Source organism: Hemicordylus capensis, chromosome 1, assembly GCF_027244095.1.
Source record: "Hemicordylus capensis ecotype Gifberg chromosome 1, rHemCap1.1.pri, whole genome shotgun sequence".
NCBI lineage: Eukaryota > Metazoa > Chordata > Lepidosauria > Squamata > Cordylidae > Hemicordylus > Hemicordylus capensis.
The window spans coordinates 370,197,199-370,214,770 of record NC_069657.1 but is presented as its reverse complement, the minus strand read 5'-3'; the positions used below and the strand labels follow the sequence as shown (position 1 = coordinate 370,214,770).

General features: G+C 42.4%; 1 protein-coding gene across 3 annotated transcripts in view; it reads left to right on the top strand.

The window, feature by feature from the left end:
• Window positions 1-17,572, top strand: part of PRKN (parkin RBR E3 ubiquitin protein ligase) — a 1,235,051-nt gene that overhangs the window by 147,369 nt on the left and 1,070,110 nt on the right. Inside the window, exon 2 of one of the 3 annotated variants that reach the window (XM_053295156.1) lies at window positions 8,773-8,854. The exons of the other annotated variants lie outside the window; for them this stretch is intronic. Within the exon in view, the coding sequence (XP_053151131.1) occupies window positions 8,833-8,854 (22 nt within the window). The 5' untranslated portion in view covers window positions 8,773-8,832. The remainder of the gene's footprint in view (window positions 1-8,772; window positions 8,855-17,572) is intronic. 3 annotated transcript variants of the gene reach the window in all.

Below are 17,572 nucleotides of genomic sequence, written 5' to 3'. Positions count from 1 at the left end.
CACAGCAACAAGACAATTCCCTATGTATTAATGTGGAGTCTAGTATAATGTTCCTTCCATCAATGGAATAAGAATGAATGTGATGGAGAGAAAATATTTCCTGACGTCTAGAGCTTTAAGCTGTGGGCTGATAAATAGTGTGGTTTGGAATCAATTTCAGCATTGATCTGAAAGATAATCCTCTTCACAAACACCACATCCTGGGGTTTTTTACTGTCAGATGTGAAAACAAATAGGAGTTTCTAAATAGAGAAGGCAAATTAGAATTGGGTGCAATGCACAAGGGGGGGGGTGATATTTGTCACATGTGATCTATGACATTGGTGGTGTTTCTGAGCATGAGGGGGGTGCTGGAAGAGGTAAAGTATCTAGCTAGAGAAGAAAATTAAATTTACATAATAAACTTTATTTCAGCCAAATATACAACTTTGGTTTCTGATTTTCATTTGTGAAACTGAAGAATCAGTCATTTTTAATGTAGGAAAATATCACACATGTGCTACATATGTGTGTATGTGTGTGAAAGAGAACTTCACTTACTGTGTGAGGACCCACAGTACATTTGATCGATATTGTGCACTTCATGCTAGCTTAGTCATGGAGTATGCCGGGGGAGAGGGATGGCTGATTTGCAAATGTAGCTGTTCGGCTTGGAAGATATTTATTCTATTAAAGCTAAATAACAAAAACCAGGATTGTTTTAGAAGTTTCTTTTCCCCACCTATGTAAATATTTGCCAGTTCCATTCTAAACTGTCACATATCTTTCGTCTTTTAGTTTTTATACCATGACAATAAGTGATGAATGAATGAAGGGATGTTTCGTGAATAAGTGTTTTAAGGATTTAAACATAAATAAAGCCTAGTTTTTATGGTGTTCTGCTACTTTGGGGGTCTTTTCACAAGTGCTTATGAAAAAGTATAATGCTAAAAAATGCAAAACCATGGAAATGAAGCCTAACTGTGGTGCAAACTAGAAGTGGCATTTGCAGCTAAGCTTTTTATTACTTACTTTTAACAAAATGACCTAGCTTTCTTGATACTATTAGCTTTCATGCTGAAGCTGGCAAGGATTAATATTGCCATTTTTATTGATTTAATTAGTCATAAGAACCTTGGATTGCATTAATGTTTTTATTGGCTAAATCAATACAAATTATATGAGTGGTTTTAAGCATGAATGTCACTTCACTTCTTAAATATCTTATTTCAGTCATTTTTAGTTTCAGGCTTCATTCAACGGACTTACTAGTATGTTTAACAATTACCAATGTTTCTTTGCTGCTTCACCAGTATTGTTGCCGTTTGTCATGCCTGTTCCTCCTTGTCTGTATTTTCACATTCCTGTTTGCAAAACGCGTCGGTTGTCTTTGGAAGACTAAAATATCTCCATTATTGAGCTACATATGTGTCTGTTGATTTTGTAGAAAATACAAATAATGACTCAAGCTTTCACTAGGAAACCAATGTGATATTGACTGGCTATTTTTGCCTAAAATCTTTAAAGAGAAAACATCAGTTTCCATGTCTCTTTTTAAATCCATTTGCCAAGATGCTATATGAGGGCCAAAAAGATGTGAAGTGGGAAATCTGTTATGCATCTCCCCAAAGTAGTTATTGGGAGAGGGGATTTGAGTGTTGCTGAGGAAGAAAGCTTAGTCCTTATTCAGATGTAATGCCAAACCAGAGATAAACGTGGTTGAAGTTTCAATTTGTAACTCCAAATTGCACTACAGACATTTGCCAAACCGCATCCTGCAAAATTCCAGTTGCAGGAGAGAGGAGCCCTTCCCTGCTGCTCAGCTTCCAAGGCAGATCTCAGCAAGCTACATGGCCAGACTATGGGCAAAGTGTCACCATATCAGCGAGCTGGCCGTAATTGGCCACCATCTGCAAAGGGGCATGCTGAGGGTGATGGTGCATTTTCAGAGTGCTCTGTATGACCTGGGCATGGAAAGGGCATTTAAACCTAGCGCTTCTTCTGCCAGTTATGACTCCGCCTCCCCACAAGTAGTCCCCGCACCCCGATTGTCACGAGCTCACCCAACTGAAGGAGCTGACCAGAGATGTATTACACAATAGCCAGTTGTAGTTGCAGCTCAAGTTTCGGCTTTACTGATAAATGGCAAGTTTACAAACAGTCTCACCATGAATACAGAAACAAGGTCAAAGCGCCACAGTCCCAGTAAACATCTGATGACCCAGGCTTTCCAGCACAACTCCGGAAGTCCAAATTCCAGGACCACAAACTAGCTGGTAAATAGCACAAGGTGATTAGACGTATTGTTTCCAGAAGCCTGTTCAAGGCACAAGCTGCCAAATTTATAGCCTGCAGCCATGTGCACGTAATCAGCACTCCACCCCTGCCAGCTGCCATAAATTCAATCCGTCTTCTACTGTCTTCTTGCCAATAGTGGGCTACTTCTTCGTAATTCCATCACCTGCCGTTGATGCCATTCCTGCCTGCATCCTCTAGGAGATAATGGCTGTTCAATCTCTGGCTCAGATCCCGATCCTTCCCTTCAAGGATCACTTGGCCCTGCTGGCTGCTTCTGTGGCAGACACTCGCCTTGCTGGGGGTGTCTGTCCCACCATAACCTAGGAAGATTACGATTACAAGGGGTAACCCTGGGAAAGCAGTCCATGCAGACCCAACTGAAATTCACTCTCTGGCAGATTGCTGCTGAGCGGGCTCTCCTTCTCATGAGAGGGCCAGTCTACTGGGGATGGCTATGACCATGTAAGAGCTTGGCCCAGTCCATGGACAGTTAGCTTACGAGTTGAGCCAGTTCACCAGCCCACCCAACTCTTGATGGTAAAAAATAGAAAAAAACTCTCTGCAGCCTTCCCTAACCCAAATCCCTCTGAAGCCTTGCATGCACCCAGAGGAAATCTAGATACCCGGATGAGTGCGCGGAGGGGAAGGGAAGGCACTGGGATGGACCTTCAAACTCATTCAGAACCCAAGGGTTTGGTCCGGCGTTGCACTGTATGCAGATCTGCAGGTGTGGGGAATCGTGAGAGAGGGGATTCCTTATTCTCCAACCACCCCGGGACAACTGGGTGGCCATTCTGGGGCACTGGCAAAGGTGCACATGTCAACATGGGCAGATGGGTTGGCAGGGGGCATATTTTCACTGCAGTTTGTATGCAGTCCTGAAGACGAGGAAAGCAGATTCTGGGGTAACGCTCCTTACGGCTTCCTTCCACACATCAACCTTGTTCTGGGGCCTGAGCCCCCATGGCCTGACGCTCTCGTGAGGGAGGTGTCCATGGGAGAAGGGGATGTTCTGCTGTCAGGCATTGTGACTGAATTTGCTGGGCAATTATCTCCCCTCCCATCTGATGGTCCTTCTCATGAGTTGCATGTGGGTGTCCCCATGGCCTTTCACTCTCATGATTGAGCAATGTGCCTGGGGTCAGGTGGCTGCATCTTTGGAGAAGGATTTCAGCTTACCACTACCAACTCTGGTGACTGGCCTTGATCATGAGTAAGCCTGGGCAGCAAGAACCCTCAAAAGGGGAAGTGGCTGAGGCCCCCTTCCCCAACTTTTCTGTGAAAAGAATTGAACTTGGCTGCTTGGGAATACCTGCTTGGGCTGCCTTTTGTACCCTCCCCATGGCGCCCCCCCCAGCCATTTGCATGGACGTAGAGACACTGGGTTCTGGGACAGGCAGACCATTAAACCCATTCAGAGTTCCTGGGTCTGGTCTGGTATGGTGCTGTATGCAGATCCCCTGGTGTGGGGATTCCCAGGAGAGGAAAGCCCCAGTTTCCAGAAGCCCCAGGACAGTGGGCTTACCCTTTGGGGCTGCAGGCAAGGGTGCACAACTCCACATGGGAGGGAAGGCTGGCAAGGTGCAGTGTTTTACAGTAGCTTTGTGGCAGTTACTAAGACTGGGACAGCATTCGCCCAAGTACCTGTCCCTGTGGCTTTCATGCATGGAACATCCTTGCTCGGTATCGAGTCCCCCAGAGAAAAGCACTCTTGTGGGAGAGTGATCCATAGGCTAATGGTGTGCTTTACAGCATACAATGCGAGTACCACTTTGTGCATTTGAAATTAGTCCTCATAGATGGTTCTTCTCATGAGTAAGCCTAGGGATTGCATATCCCCAGGGGGAAGGTAGTTGGTTCTGTCTTTTATACCCAACCCCAGATCCCCCTCCTCCCCAGTCATTCGCTCCCCTCCCAGGACTGTGATGGCGTGCCATGCTTATGTTGCTACTTGGAGTGTTTGTGCTTCCAAACAGACATAGGTGTTGCTTCCTTCTTGGGGAGCAAAGCACTTAGTGCCTGTCTTGTCATTCTGTGCCATTTCCTGAGTGCTTGCCAGGTAGGGGGAGCAAGGGAAAAAGTGAAGAGAGAGAATGCTGCTGAGTGACTGTGCAACTTGACAGGCTGAAAAGACGGGGATGGGGGGTGGCACCATCCCTGCTGCCTAGCAACTGCATAGCTGCATAGCTGACAGGAGGGGCGGGGCTGGTTCTTCAAGAGGCTCTCAGTGAGATGTGGCAAAGGCTTGGAGCAGCCACATAGTCAAGCAGGTCTGTGCTGCCACCTCTATGATTGCAGTTTGAAAACCAGTGTGAAACTGAAGTTATGGCTGCATCCGGAGTTGAATGTAACTCTTCGGCAAGAAAACCTTGGGTGTCAGCAGCAAATCTTAGAGACAACTGAAGGTTCAATTTGGATTTGGAACAGGCAAACCGGAGGTTGCTTTTGGCCTGTAACTACAGTTTTGTACATTTGGGCGTACTGGAGTTCCTACTTCGGCCATGTTTAACACCGGTTTGGTGTTACGTCTGAATGCAGCATTATTCTTTTCTTTCTGAGTTACCCAATTTAATTCCTTTCCCCAGAAGCTGCTATTCCCCATAGTGGGGAATACTATAACTGTACCTTTTATCCATATTGTACCTATCTTCTCTCTCTAGGTGACTTAGAGTCAAGACTAATGGCCTCTCAGCTCCAGGCTTGATGGATGATCTCCAGTTGGCTGTTGACAGAAGGAGTGTAACTCTGCTGATCCTTTTGGATTTCTAAGCATCTTTCAATACCATTGATCATAGTCAATCAGGAGAGGAGAGCTGGTCTTGTGGTAGCCAGCATGACTTGTCCCCATAGCTAAGCAGGGTCCGCCCTGGTTGCATATGAATGGGAGACTTGATGTGTGAGCACTGCAAGATATTCCCCTCGGGATGAAGCTGTTCTGGGAAGAGCAGAAGCTTTCAAGTTCCCTCCCTGGCTTCTCCAAGATAGGGCTGAGAGAGATTCCTGCCTGCAACCTTGGAGAAGCCGCTGCCAGTCTGTGAAGACAATACTGAGCTAAATAGACCAATGATCTGACTAAGTATATGGCAGTTTCCTATGTTCCTATAGTATCCTTCTGGATTGCCTGAGGAGGGTTGGACTGGGTGGCACTGCTTTACAGTGGTTCTGTTCCTACCTCTCTGGCAGATTCTATATGCTGTTGCTTGGAGAGCAACAGTCTTTGTGAAGTGAAAAAGGATGGAGCTCCACAAGGCTTCATACTGACTCCAATGCTCTTTAATATCTACATGAAACCACTGGGACAGATCATCAGGAGGTTTAGTGCAGGGTGTTAGCACTGTTAACCTGACCCATTTCAAACTGGCTTTAAGGTGAGCTATGGGGTTGAGACGGCCTTGGTCGGCCTGATTACCTTCGCCAGGGAATTCACAAAGTGAATGTGGCTCTGCTGGTTCAGAGTCAGCACCTTTCTATACCATCAACCTTCTGGATCGCCTAAGTAATTAGAAGCTAGAAGGCACTGTTTTACGATGACCCCACTCCTATGTCTCAGGTAGATTTCAGATGGTGTCGCTTGGTGCTAGTTGCTCTTCAAAATGGGAGTTACTATATGGAGTCTCCCAGGGCTCCATTCTGTAACCAGTGCTTTTTAATATCTACATAAAACTGCTGGGAGAGGTCATCACGAGGTTTAGTGCACGGTGTTTGCAATATGTTGATGACAGCCAGATCTATTTCTCCATGTCAATCTCATCAGGCAATGGCATAACTTACCTAAATGCCTGCCTGGAGGCGGTAATGGGCTGATTAACAAACTAAAGTTGAATCCAAATAAGACAGAGGTACTGACTGTGTGGACTTGAGACCTGAGAGATGGTTTAGATCTGCCTGTTCTGGATGGGGTTGCACTCACCCTGAAAAATTAGGTACGTAGCTTGGGGGTACTGCTGGATCCAAAACTCTCTGGTTTATCAGACTGAGGCAGTGGCCAGGAGTGCTTAGGTTTGGCTGATACATTGTCTGCGTCCATTACTGGAGGCAAATGACCTTAAAACAGTAGTGCATATGCTGGTAACCTTCAGGCTTGACTACTGTAATGTGCTCTATATGGGGCTGCCTTTGTACATAGTCCGGAAACTGCAGTTGGTATAAAACGCAGTTAGACTGGTCTCTGGGACATCCCAAAGGGATAATATAAAACAGGTTTTAAAAGAACTACACTGGCTGCCGATATGTTTCCAGGTGAAATTATTTTATTTTATTTGCCTATTATGTAATAGGCTGGTTATTACCTATATAGCCCTTAATGGCTTGGGTCCAGGGTACTTAAGAGAGCACCTTCTTCATCATGAACCCTATAGCCTATTAAGATCTTCTGGAGAGGTCCAGTTACAGTTGCTGCTGACTTTGGTGGCGAATCAGAACTGGGCCTTCTCTGTGGCCGCCCCGGGGCTTTCAAACAAGCTCACTGCTGAAATAAGAACATTTCCTTCTCTGTTGGCTTTTAGGAAGATCCTCAAGAAGCATCTGTTTTCTCAGGCTTAACTGAAATCAATTTTAAATGGTTTCATTTGTTTTTATTGTATGTTGTACATTTTTAACTGTTTTTACTCTGTTTTATATCGTATGTTCAACTTTGTACACCACCTAGAGATGTCTATATCAGCCGGTATAAAAATATGATAAACAAATAATAGCAGCTTGAGAGAATATGTAAATCAGGAAAAGGGTCATATGCCTGAGGAAAAGGGTCATATTCCCTTCCCCCTTCTCCCTATTCCTAGTGTTGCGGTCATGTGAAAATTCCCCCCAGAGCTGCTTTTAAGTAAATACAAGTTGTTCTAGTAAGAACTAATCAGGCTACTTTCCTTTCACTGTCTCTACATCTGGACTAAATTCGGTGCAGATCAAGATCCACAAGTTAGATCTCTTGCGCCTCAAATGTTCATGTGTCTGCCATCTTAGATCAGGGTGGATGTCATCATTACAAACTGCACCATTGAAGTTTCCCTGTGTGTCACTCACTGCAGCTGTTCCAAATTTGGTTCAAATCGGTTAGACAGTCCTCAAGTTACTGCACTTGCACCTCAAAAGTTGATACACCCGCTATCTTGAATCGGGGTGGGTGATATCATCACAAACTACATCAATGGGGCATCCCTATGTGGCCATTCAACTGTAGCCAATTTGTTTCAGATCAGCTAGACTGTCCAAATGTTAGTGCACTTGTGCCTCAAATGTTCACGTGTCCGCCATCTTGAATTGGGGTGGATGACATCATCACAATCTTTGCCATTGAGCTGTCCCTATGTGTCCCTACAGCTGTAACAAATTTGGTTCAAATTGGTTAGGCAGTTCTCAAGTTAGCTCACTTGTGCCTCAAAAGTTTATGGTTCCGTCATCTTGAGTCAGGGTGGATGATGTCATCACAAACTACACCACTGAGGTGTCCCTGTGTGTCACTCACTACAACTGAACCTAATTTGGTTCAAATCAGTTAGACAGTCCGCAAGTTAGTCCACTTGCACCTTAAACGTTCACGTGTCTGCCATCTTGGATTGGGGGTAGATGACATCATCACATACTATGCCATTGAGGTGTCACTTTGTGTCCCTACAGCTGCAGCAAATTTGGTTCAGATCAGTTAAGCGGTTCACAAGCTAGCCCACTCGCACCTCAGAATTTTACGCATCTGCCATCTTGAATCTGTGTGGATGACATCATCGCAAACTTTGCTGTTGAGGTGTCCCTGTGTGTCACTCATTGCAACTGAACCTAATTTGGTTTAAATTTGTTTATTTTAAAAACTGAAGACTCTCCTTGGACCATCATTCCACCAACATGTGGAGAAATCTGCCCTTTGCCTTCATCAAAAGGGGTAACAGCATTCCCCTACTTACTGGTAGAAACTGAGGTCCCAAAACTCATTTCATCATAGGAAAAGCATTACTTTATCTTAAATCTGCAGCAATAGTTTTCACTATGCTTCCTACTTAGCATGAAGAAAAAATGTTTTTGCTAGGCAAAAGTATTGTTCAGTGTCTACCCTACATCGTAGTAGCCATAATTGTATAAGAGGGATATGGCAAAATCTGGTTTTAGAATATGAATTAGACTTCTATAATTCAGCAATTCCCAGGAGTGACATGGGTAATCAGCTTTCTCTTTGTGGTTTGTGTTTATTGAGCTTGAAAGTTGTGTTTGGTTATGGAGTGAAAAATTGTGATATTTCTGTGAGAAAATGAAATCTCATTGAGATGAAAAATGCAGAAAGCATAAATTATGGATATGAGAAACTCTGCTTTAATATATATGGTTGAATAAACTTTAGTAACTTTTTCACCACAGGAAAAAAAATGAGTTGTTGATAGCAACAATTATTTTCTTTTTTAAGTATTTAGGAAGAAATGTATAAATATTACAGCAAGGCAATAAAAGCAGGTCTTACAGTTGTATTGAGCTGTGATTGTAATTAATGGATATTTTGTATTCTTTCAGCAACCCAAGTAGCCAAGCATAGCTCTATTGAAGTAAGATGATTCTGATGTCATACAAAACATGAATATCTGGATTGTTTTTAGTGAGTAATGTCATACTTGCTTCCATATTATTTAAACCTTTCTCTTCCCTCACAATTTACCTGTGAATTTATTAATGCAAGATATTTTTTGTTCACATGAAAATTATATTTATATATACGTGGTTTTGATTTGATTGATTGATTAAGTGCTGTCAAGTCGGTGTCATCTCTTAGCAACCACATAGATAGATTCTCTCCAGGATGATCTGTCTTCAGCTTGGCCTTTAAGGTCTCTCAGTGGTGCATTCATCGCTGTCGTAATCGAGTCCATCCACCTTGCTGCTGGTCGTCCCTCTTCTTCTCTTTCCTTCAACTTTCCCCAGCATTATAGACTTCTCAAGGGAGCTGGGTCTTCACATAATATGTCAGAAGGATGATAGTTTGAGCCTGGTCATTTGTGCCTCGAGTGAAAATTCTGGATTTATTTGTTCTATGACCCATTTGTTTGTTTCCCTGGCTGTTCATGGTATCCTCAAAAGAAAGTTTTGAGGATTAAAAAAAGGACAGATGAAAGTTTGGGTGGTATAGAAGTTTAATAAACAAACAAACAAACAAACAAACAAAAATAAATCAAAGTCTTCTCCAACACCAAAGTTCAAAAGCACCAATGATTTTTCTAGCTTGCTTCTTCAAAGTCCAGCTTTCGCTTTTTTTAGAGTGTCACAGGGAAAACCATTGTCTGTAAGATTCTAATCTTTGTAGGTATAGACACGTCACGGCATCTAAATATCCTTTCCAAGCAGGGGCGGCTTGTGAACTCACCTCGGGGGGGGGGGGGCGGCTTCTTTAAGGGTAAACGGAGTCGGTGCTCCGTGCCGCCCAGCAGCCCCCACGGCACAGAATCGCCTCCGCCACTCACCTGGCCGCTGTCGGGGCTCGCCTCCATGGGAGCCAGGTGAGTGGTGGAGGTTATTCCCCGCCGCAGGGGCTGCTGGGCAGCATGGAGCACCGGCTCCGTTTACAGTTAAAGAAGCCACCCGCCCCCCCCCCCCGGAGGCACGTTCATGAGCCGCGCCTGTTTCCAAGGCCTTCATTGCAACCCTACCAAGTGCTAGTCTGTGGTGTATTTCTTGACTGCTGGATCCTTTACTGTTGATGATCGATCCTAAAAGGCAGAAACTATCTGCCACTTCAATGTCTTCATTGTCAATTCTGAGGCTGGTTGCTGTACCTCTTGTCATTAGTTTAGTCTTCTTTACATTTAATTGTATTCCCCCCCTTTTTTTTTACTGTGTACTTGGTTTTAAAGTGCAGAAAAATACTGAATAGGACTAAAATGGAACAATGGCTTGAATTCATAAATGCACGAGTGGAATTCCACTTCAACAGAGACTTCATATCATCTCCTCTCCTCTCCACAGCAACTTCTTGTTCCCTTTGAAAAGCTTGGGACCCCCTCCAGAGTAGAATGGGATTTGGCACAGAGACCTTTAGTGGGAGGGAGGAATCAGTGGAAACTGGGTGCCAGAAATTGGGGGCTTCCTTGCACAAATAGAAATGCCATCCACTTGCACGAGAGCCCTTTGGATCAAAGCATTTTTGTGTAACGATGTGTTCTGAAAATATAAAAACTAAATCGATATACCTATAGTTATGCACTCTCTTTGATTGGGCCCTGTGTTCAGAGATGCTTGAGAAATATGCATAGTTACTAATTTTTCCTTTTTGTAGAAAAAGAAACAAAAACATAGTTGCAATATTAGATAATGTGACTATTATTTGTTCACTTTTTACTGCAGACATCAGATTTTGCAGTATATGGTTTTGCAGTAAGTCAAGTCAAGTTTTATTAATAGTCCCTAAACCGTCAGTAACAAAAAAAAATTACAAGCAAACATAAAATCACATAAAATTCTTTAAAGGTTAAAACATAAAGGAGCTTCCATAACTGGGGAACTTAAAAATAAGATGCACTTGTAATTTAAACACAATTTAAATGGTCAGTACTCACTAACAATTCAATACAAAACGTTTGCAAATCTTAATTAAAAATGCAAATTTTGCAAGTGACTCTGTTAGACGTGTGCAAACATTCAAAGATCCAGCTTTGAAGCATCAAAAACAAATAGTCTGCATGTTGCCCCTGGCTCCATGGCAAGGCATTCATTTCCAAGCGGTCACCTCTATGCAGAGCGGTCCTGTGCACAGCACTGGAGAGCACCAGTAAAGAGATTTGGGGCTGCAGGAAGCCTCAGTGATGTTTTGAAGGCATGTGGCAAGGTATGCGAAGAGTGCTGGGAAATGTAGTCCTTCCTAGTACTTTCCCCGTAGAGCGCTAGAGAGTTAATGTTTACGTAGCAAAAGGAATGAAAAGGCGGTTCGTTGTCCCAAAGGGGCCCACAATCTTAGAAGAACAGCAATAATGGAAACACCAGCAGCAGCAAGGGATGCTATGCTTGGGATGAATAGGCACCATTGCTCTACTCCCGATAAATATAATAGAGCCACCACAGTAAATGGTGCTTCTTTGTCCAGTTAGCAGGGGTAGGTGTTAAGAATATTTAGACTCGGCAATCCAGAAGGACATTTCCATTTCACTGTGTAACTAAAGGGTTTAGTTTAGTTGATAAACAACATCTCAGCATGCACCAACACAGCAGAAACCTCCAGAGTTTGTGCCTGTTTAGTCATGCCAAGCATGCAGGTGCAATGGATCTCACTTACTCATTCATTCATTCATTCATTCAATTTATATACCACTTTTCATTAAAATAATCTCAATGCGGTTTACAATTTAATTAAAACAATGCATAATTAAAATACAAAGGTAGAGATGATCTTGAAAATTAAAATACCTAATACAAAAGTACAGATAAAATAAATATAAACATAATCCCTATATAAAAATTTAATAATCCATAAAATAATAATAATACATAACACAAAGCAGCAGCAGCAAAAAACAACAACAGTACTTTCATTCAAAAGCCTGGGTGAAGAGCCCTCTTTACTTTCCCCCTAAAAACTGTCAAGGAGACTGAGGAGTGGATTTCAGCTGGGAGAGCATTGCACAGCCTGGGGGCAATGACTGAGAAGGCCCTGTCCTGCATACTTGACAACCGAGACTCTCTCGCCGTCAGCACGTGGAGAAGAGCCTGCTCTGATGATCTGGTCAAGCAGGCAGAAACCCTTGGGAGCAGGCAGTCCTTCAGATATCCAGGACCCAAACTGTTAAGGGCTTTAAAGTTCAAAGCCAGCACCATGAATTGGACCCGGAAACAAATTGGTATCCAATGCAGCTCTTTCAAAGTGGGTGTAGTATGATCCCAACAGGCAGCTCCGGATACAATCCTAGCTGCTGCATTTTGCACTAGCTGCAGTTTCCAAATTTTCTTTAAGGGCAGCCCCACGTAGAGCACGTTACAGTAATTCAGCCGCAACGTGACTAGGGCATGGGTAACTGTGGCCAGTTCTGCCCTCTCGAGAAAGGGATGCAGCTGGTGCACTAGCCGAAGCCGTGCAAAAGCACCTCTGGCCACCACCTCCTCCTGAACTTCCAAAAGCAGAGCCGGGTCCAGCAGTGCTCCCAAGCTGCACACTTGCCCTTTACTTGTTGGCTTTTACCTATGCCAATGATAAGAATCCCAGCACATCGGGGTCAGAGATCCTTATACAAATGGACATTACAAGCAGCATAGATTTGAATTATGAGATGGCTGATTAAGAGTTTCACCAGCATCACTACTCATCATACATCAGGGTTCCCTGACATTCCACGAATCAACCGCTATTGAATGGGCTATAGTTGACATGGAAGAAACAGCTGAACTGGCTTGCTCCACTGGAAGCAGCTGTGTTTCATGTGGAACCCAGATTTGCACAACCCAAGTGGCAACAGTGTTCTGTGGAAGACCACTGTCTTTTGAAAGTAATATTGTACTTTCAGGATAGTGGCAGAGAGAAAGCAAATAAATAAGCAAGGCCTATAGAGTGTAAATTATTTATCCACTGAAGACAGCTTAATTAGTTCAGTGTGAATTATAAATGTTTTTTATAAGAATTATTTTCAGAATTGAGACTCTCTGAAAGATCCAGCTCTATACCTGAGTGTGGCTCTGGTAGCGTCTAGCAATTGTGATGAATGACCTTCAGCTACCTATTTCTGCAGTCAAACTAATGCAAAGAAGGAAAATAGCGTATTTCCCTTAACTGTCACCTTCAATTTTAATGAGCATAAATACCACCAAAGGCTGCCATCTTTAATTTTGTCAGTACTTTATTCTGACCGCAGGCTTTTAAATGGTTTCACTATATAGGAGACAAAATATTAATCTTAGAAGCTGGAAAACTGTAGAAATCTCAGATTTGAGAAAGTATAGAAACAAAGTATGACAGATAAAGGAGAGTCTGGGAGATTTTTCATTTTTGTGTATTCCTTTCCCAGTAGGTTCTGACTGTTCTTGAATATACAGCATTGTCAGACAGTTTTGCTCCGTGAAGTCAAAATGTTTGTAATACATCCCAGTTATTGTTCACTCACTTTATGACTTAATTTTCATAACCAATTCAGTAATTTTCTTAACCAATTCTGTAATTGTCTTCATCTAGTTTTGAACATTTAAATTTGCCAACATTAGTTCCTTATATTCACACTTATCCAGCAGCTTAGTACCTCCGCATATATAATATGCTGGGTTGAATTTTTTGTGGTGGAGTTAATCGAATAATCAAATAAATAAGATAAATAAATAAATAAAATAAGGGATTTCAGAGAAGGGGTTTGCTTAAGTGTTAATATCACTTGTTCATAAGGGATTTGCACAGGTGTTGATATCACTTGTTGAGCTGCCATATTGCTTTCTGCACTGGGCTAAGAATGTGGCTGTCACAGTTGTTTGCATGTTCTTCTGTGTTCTCTGTAATGATGGTTCATCTTTCAACAGCATTAGTGAAGCAGACATAGCTCCCCACAACCTGGGAAACTGTAATATTAGCTGTACTACTTCCTCAGTTGTATTAGGGATTTTTTATTTAGCTGGGCTTTATTTGCTTTTAGTGGAGGCCATCAGGTTAGATATTTCCAAGGTATATCTTTCCCCCCTCTGCTACAGTCCATCAAAGCCACTTTCAAAGTCTCCTTTTTGCATTTGGGAGCAGAATATGAATCTCTAGACTGTACTATAGGCTCTTAAAGGACTGTGATGAAAGGTTCCATGGTCTCTTGAGGCTTAGGTAGAATCTCTCAGAAAGCTCCTTGAAAAGCATTAGAAGGAATTCATTTCAGTCACTCATTTAGTCTGGTCTCTGAATCTGTGATTATACAGCTTCCTGAAAGTGGCCAGATTGAGAATGGTTAACATCACTGTGAGCTTTTTGACACCTCTGGGAAATTATTATACCTCAGTGTGATTTCTGGCCCCACCTCTAACAATAAGGCTTCCAATCCAGTCCAACCAAGCAGTCTTCCAAATTCATTCATTAATGTAAGAATTTGTATTTTTGCATAAAATGGTAAATAAAGTGAGGAACTGAATCCATTCAATAATTGTATGAAGGCCTTTACTATCAGCTCAAGAAGCAAATTGGCACATGACTACATTTCTCCTAGGTATCAGTTTGATTGTCTGTCCTCCCCCATGTTTTGTGATGGGGTTATTCAGTACTAACACTGTACATAATAAGACCAGGCTGGTGTTGCAGGTGTCCTGTAGAACTGTAAAACTCCATATTAATTTTTCAACCTCTCCAGTTTATCATCTTCATTTGCTATAATGGTAGCATTTGGCATGTGTGCACAAGGCTTCCCACAGTTCAATTGATTTGAAAGAGTCTAGGTCAGATGCTCACTAATTGTGGCTTTTGGTCTGGAACACGTCGTGTAATTAGAAATCTCCTTAATGTGGTAGTTACTATTAAAGTAAAGCCGCTTGATCACTTCACACTTGTTATATAATTGTTACAATTCTAAACTGTGCATGCAGAACACTTTGAAAACTCCTGTTATATTAATGTAATTAAAGTTTAATTTAAAATTTGCAGCAATTTCCAATGCCCTCTAGCAAAAGTCCCAGCTTATGCTTAAAATATTCTGAAGTCAAGAGGTTTGTATTTCCCGCCTCATTATTTGATATTGCAGAAACCTGTTATATAAATGATGCATGAGAACACAATCAATTTTGTGCCACACTCAAATGTTTAGAAAAGAACCCAGTAAGCATTCTGCCCTATGTAGAGTAGTTTTTAGATAACTCTTGATAATGGAACTTTCTAACAAGACCATAGAGAGGTGACCCCGGGCCCCAGGCAAACCATAGTCTTGGGGCACACCTCCTGTACCTCCAAACACTGTCAGTATGAACCCATATGTTGGGGGCCTCAACTTTGCAGTGTTCAGTAAAAGCCCCCCCCCCCCCACACACACAGACACTTGAAATTGCACCACTTTGACAAACAAAACTCTTCTGTTGCTGTGATTCTTTATAAAAGAACGCCTGTTTGTATAAAACAAATTTGAATCAATTCCAGTCCTATTAATTCTATTTTGTGCTTTGGAGCCACCAAAGTCAGTTTCTTTTGAATTGACTGCATTTTTTTTCTAGTGTCAACCCATGTTGTCAGGGTAGTCAGTAACTGACTCTACTGATTTAATTGTGTAGTAAAAGAATTAGATTAAATTTTGCTTTCCCTTATATATAAGGTACAATTCTGATGTGTGCTTATTCTTAGATTAACATTGTACCTTTATAGAAAAAAGTCATTCCATTTGTTTTCAGGGCTGCTCTAAAGCACACAAACACAAATCATACGATTAGACCCTGGAATCTATATACATAATATGTATGTAGTTAGTTAGTTTTCAAGTTTGTGGACCACCCCAAACTTCTGTCTCTGGGTAGTTTACAACAGCATAGAACAGACAACAAGAGTTGACACTAAAAAACAACCTTAAAACAATTTAAAACCACAGTCCAGTTAAAGGCTTGGGAGAAAAAATAAGTCTTTAGAGACTTTTAAAAAGTTGTCAGAGATGGGGAGGCTCTTATTTCAGCAGGGAACGCACTAGAGTCCTGGGGCGGCAACAGAGAAGGCCTGTCCCTACATAGCCACTAGATGAGCTGGAGGCAGCTGCAGAAGTACCTCTCCAGATGATCTCATTGGGTGGTGAGGCTCATGGTGAAGAAGATGTTCTCTTAAATACCCAGGGTCTAAGCTGTTTAGGGATTTATAGGCTATAACCAGCACCTTGTATTTTGCCGAAAACTTATTGGTAGCTAGTGTAGCTCTATTCGTTTAGGAGTAATATGGTCTATCTGAGATGACCCAGAGACCAACCTGGCTGCCGCATTCTGTACCAACTGCAGTTTCTGGACTATGTACAAAGGCAGCCCCACATATAGTGCATTGCAGTAGTCAGGTCTGGAGGTTACTAGAATATGTACCACTGTTCTGAGGTAATTTATCTCAAGAAACAGATGGAGCTGGCTTATTAGCCAAAGCTGACAGAAAGTATCTTTGGCCACTACTCAACCTGGGACACCAGGGAGAGGTTTGGATCTAGAATCAGCCCCAGACTGCATACCTTTTCCTTCTGGGAAAGTGTGACCCCATCCAGAACCAGCAGATCGAAATCCTCTCCCAAGTTCTGACCCTGCACAATAAATACCTGTGTTTTATCTGAATTCAGTCTGTTTGTTTTCCCTCATCCAGTCCATTACCACCTCCAGGAAGGCATTTAGGGAGGTTATGCCTTCTCCTGTTGACATGGAAAAATAGATTTGGATGTCATCAGCATACTGATAACACTCTGCACCAAATTTCTTGATGATCTTTCCTAGCCATTTCATGTAGATGTTAAAAATATGATACACTCATATTTTGACACACTGATGAGAGCATCCCATTGATCTCTTCAGAAGAGAAATCAGCTTGTGCCAGATCCTCCCATTAGAATAAATAGGACTTGAAGGTGATCAGCGTACATAGTGTCATCTAGTTCAAAAGTAAAAGCATACAAATATAATGCATACTTTACTGGTTACAAGGAATGTTGAATATTAAGAAATACAAAAAAATGATTTATGTTACATATAAGCAAAAATAATGTGTGTAAATACATTGCACTATTTATTCAAGTGGCTTGATGATCTTTCAGAATATTTGGATACAAAAATGTTGGGGTAATAGAACTAATAGAATATCTATCACTTCTACCATATCACAATATTGTAGTAGAAAAATACAATATTTATGTTGGGGGCACAAAGAACATCTGAGCAATCAGATATTTGATAAAGTAGTTATATGATGAGTGTTCTATATTAGCCAGAGGCAGAGTTGTAATTGGACAGACATGTCTGAAGAACACGAGCTGTCTACTCTTGAGCATCTGCCCCCACTCTCTTCCATTATCATGTGGGGTAGCACCAGCACTCCTGCTTCCCTTGTTATCATGTGGGGGCCTGCTGCTGGCCCCTTGTGCCACCCCCTGCCTTTACTTGCCACCAACTCCTGCTTTCCGCGCAGAGCAGGAGGAGGAGAGAGCAGCAAGGCAGGGGATGGGGCAGTGGGGTGAGCACCGGGATCCCACATGTTAATGAAACATAGGAACATAGGATGCTGCCATATACTGAGTCAGGCCATAGGTCCATCTAGCTGAGTATTGTCTACACAGACTGGCAGTGGCTTTTCCAAGGTTGCAGGCAAGAATCTCTCTCAGCCCTATCTTGTAGAAGCCAGGGAGGGAACTTGGAACCTTCTGCTCTTCCCAGAGTGGCTCCA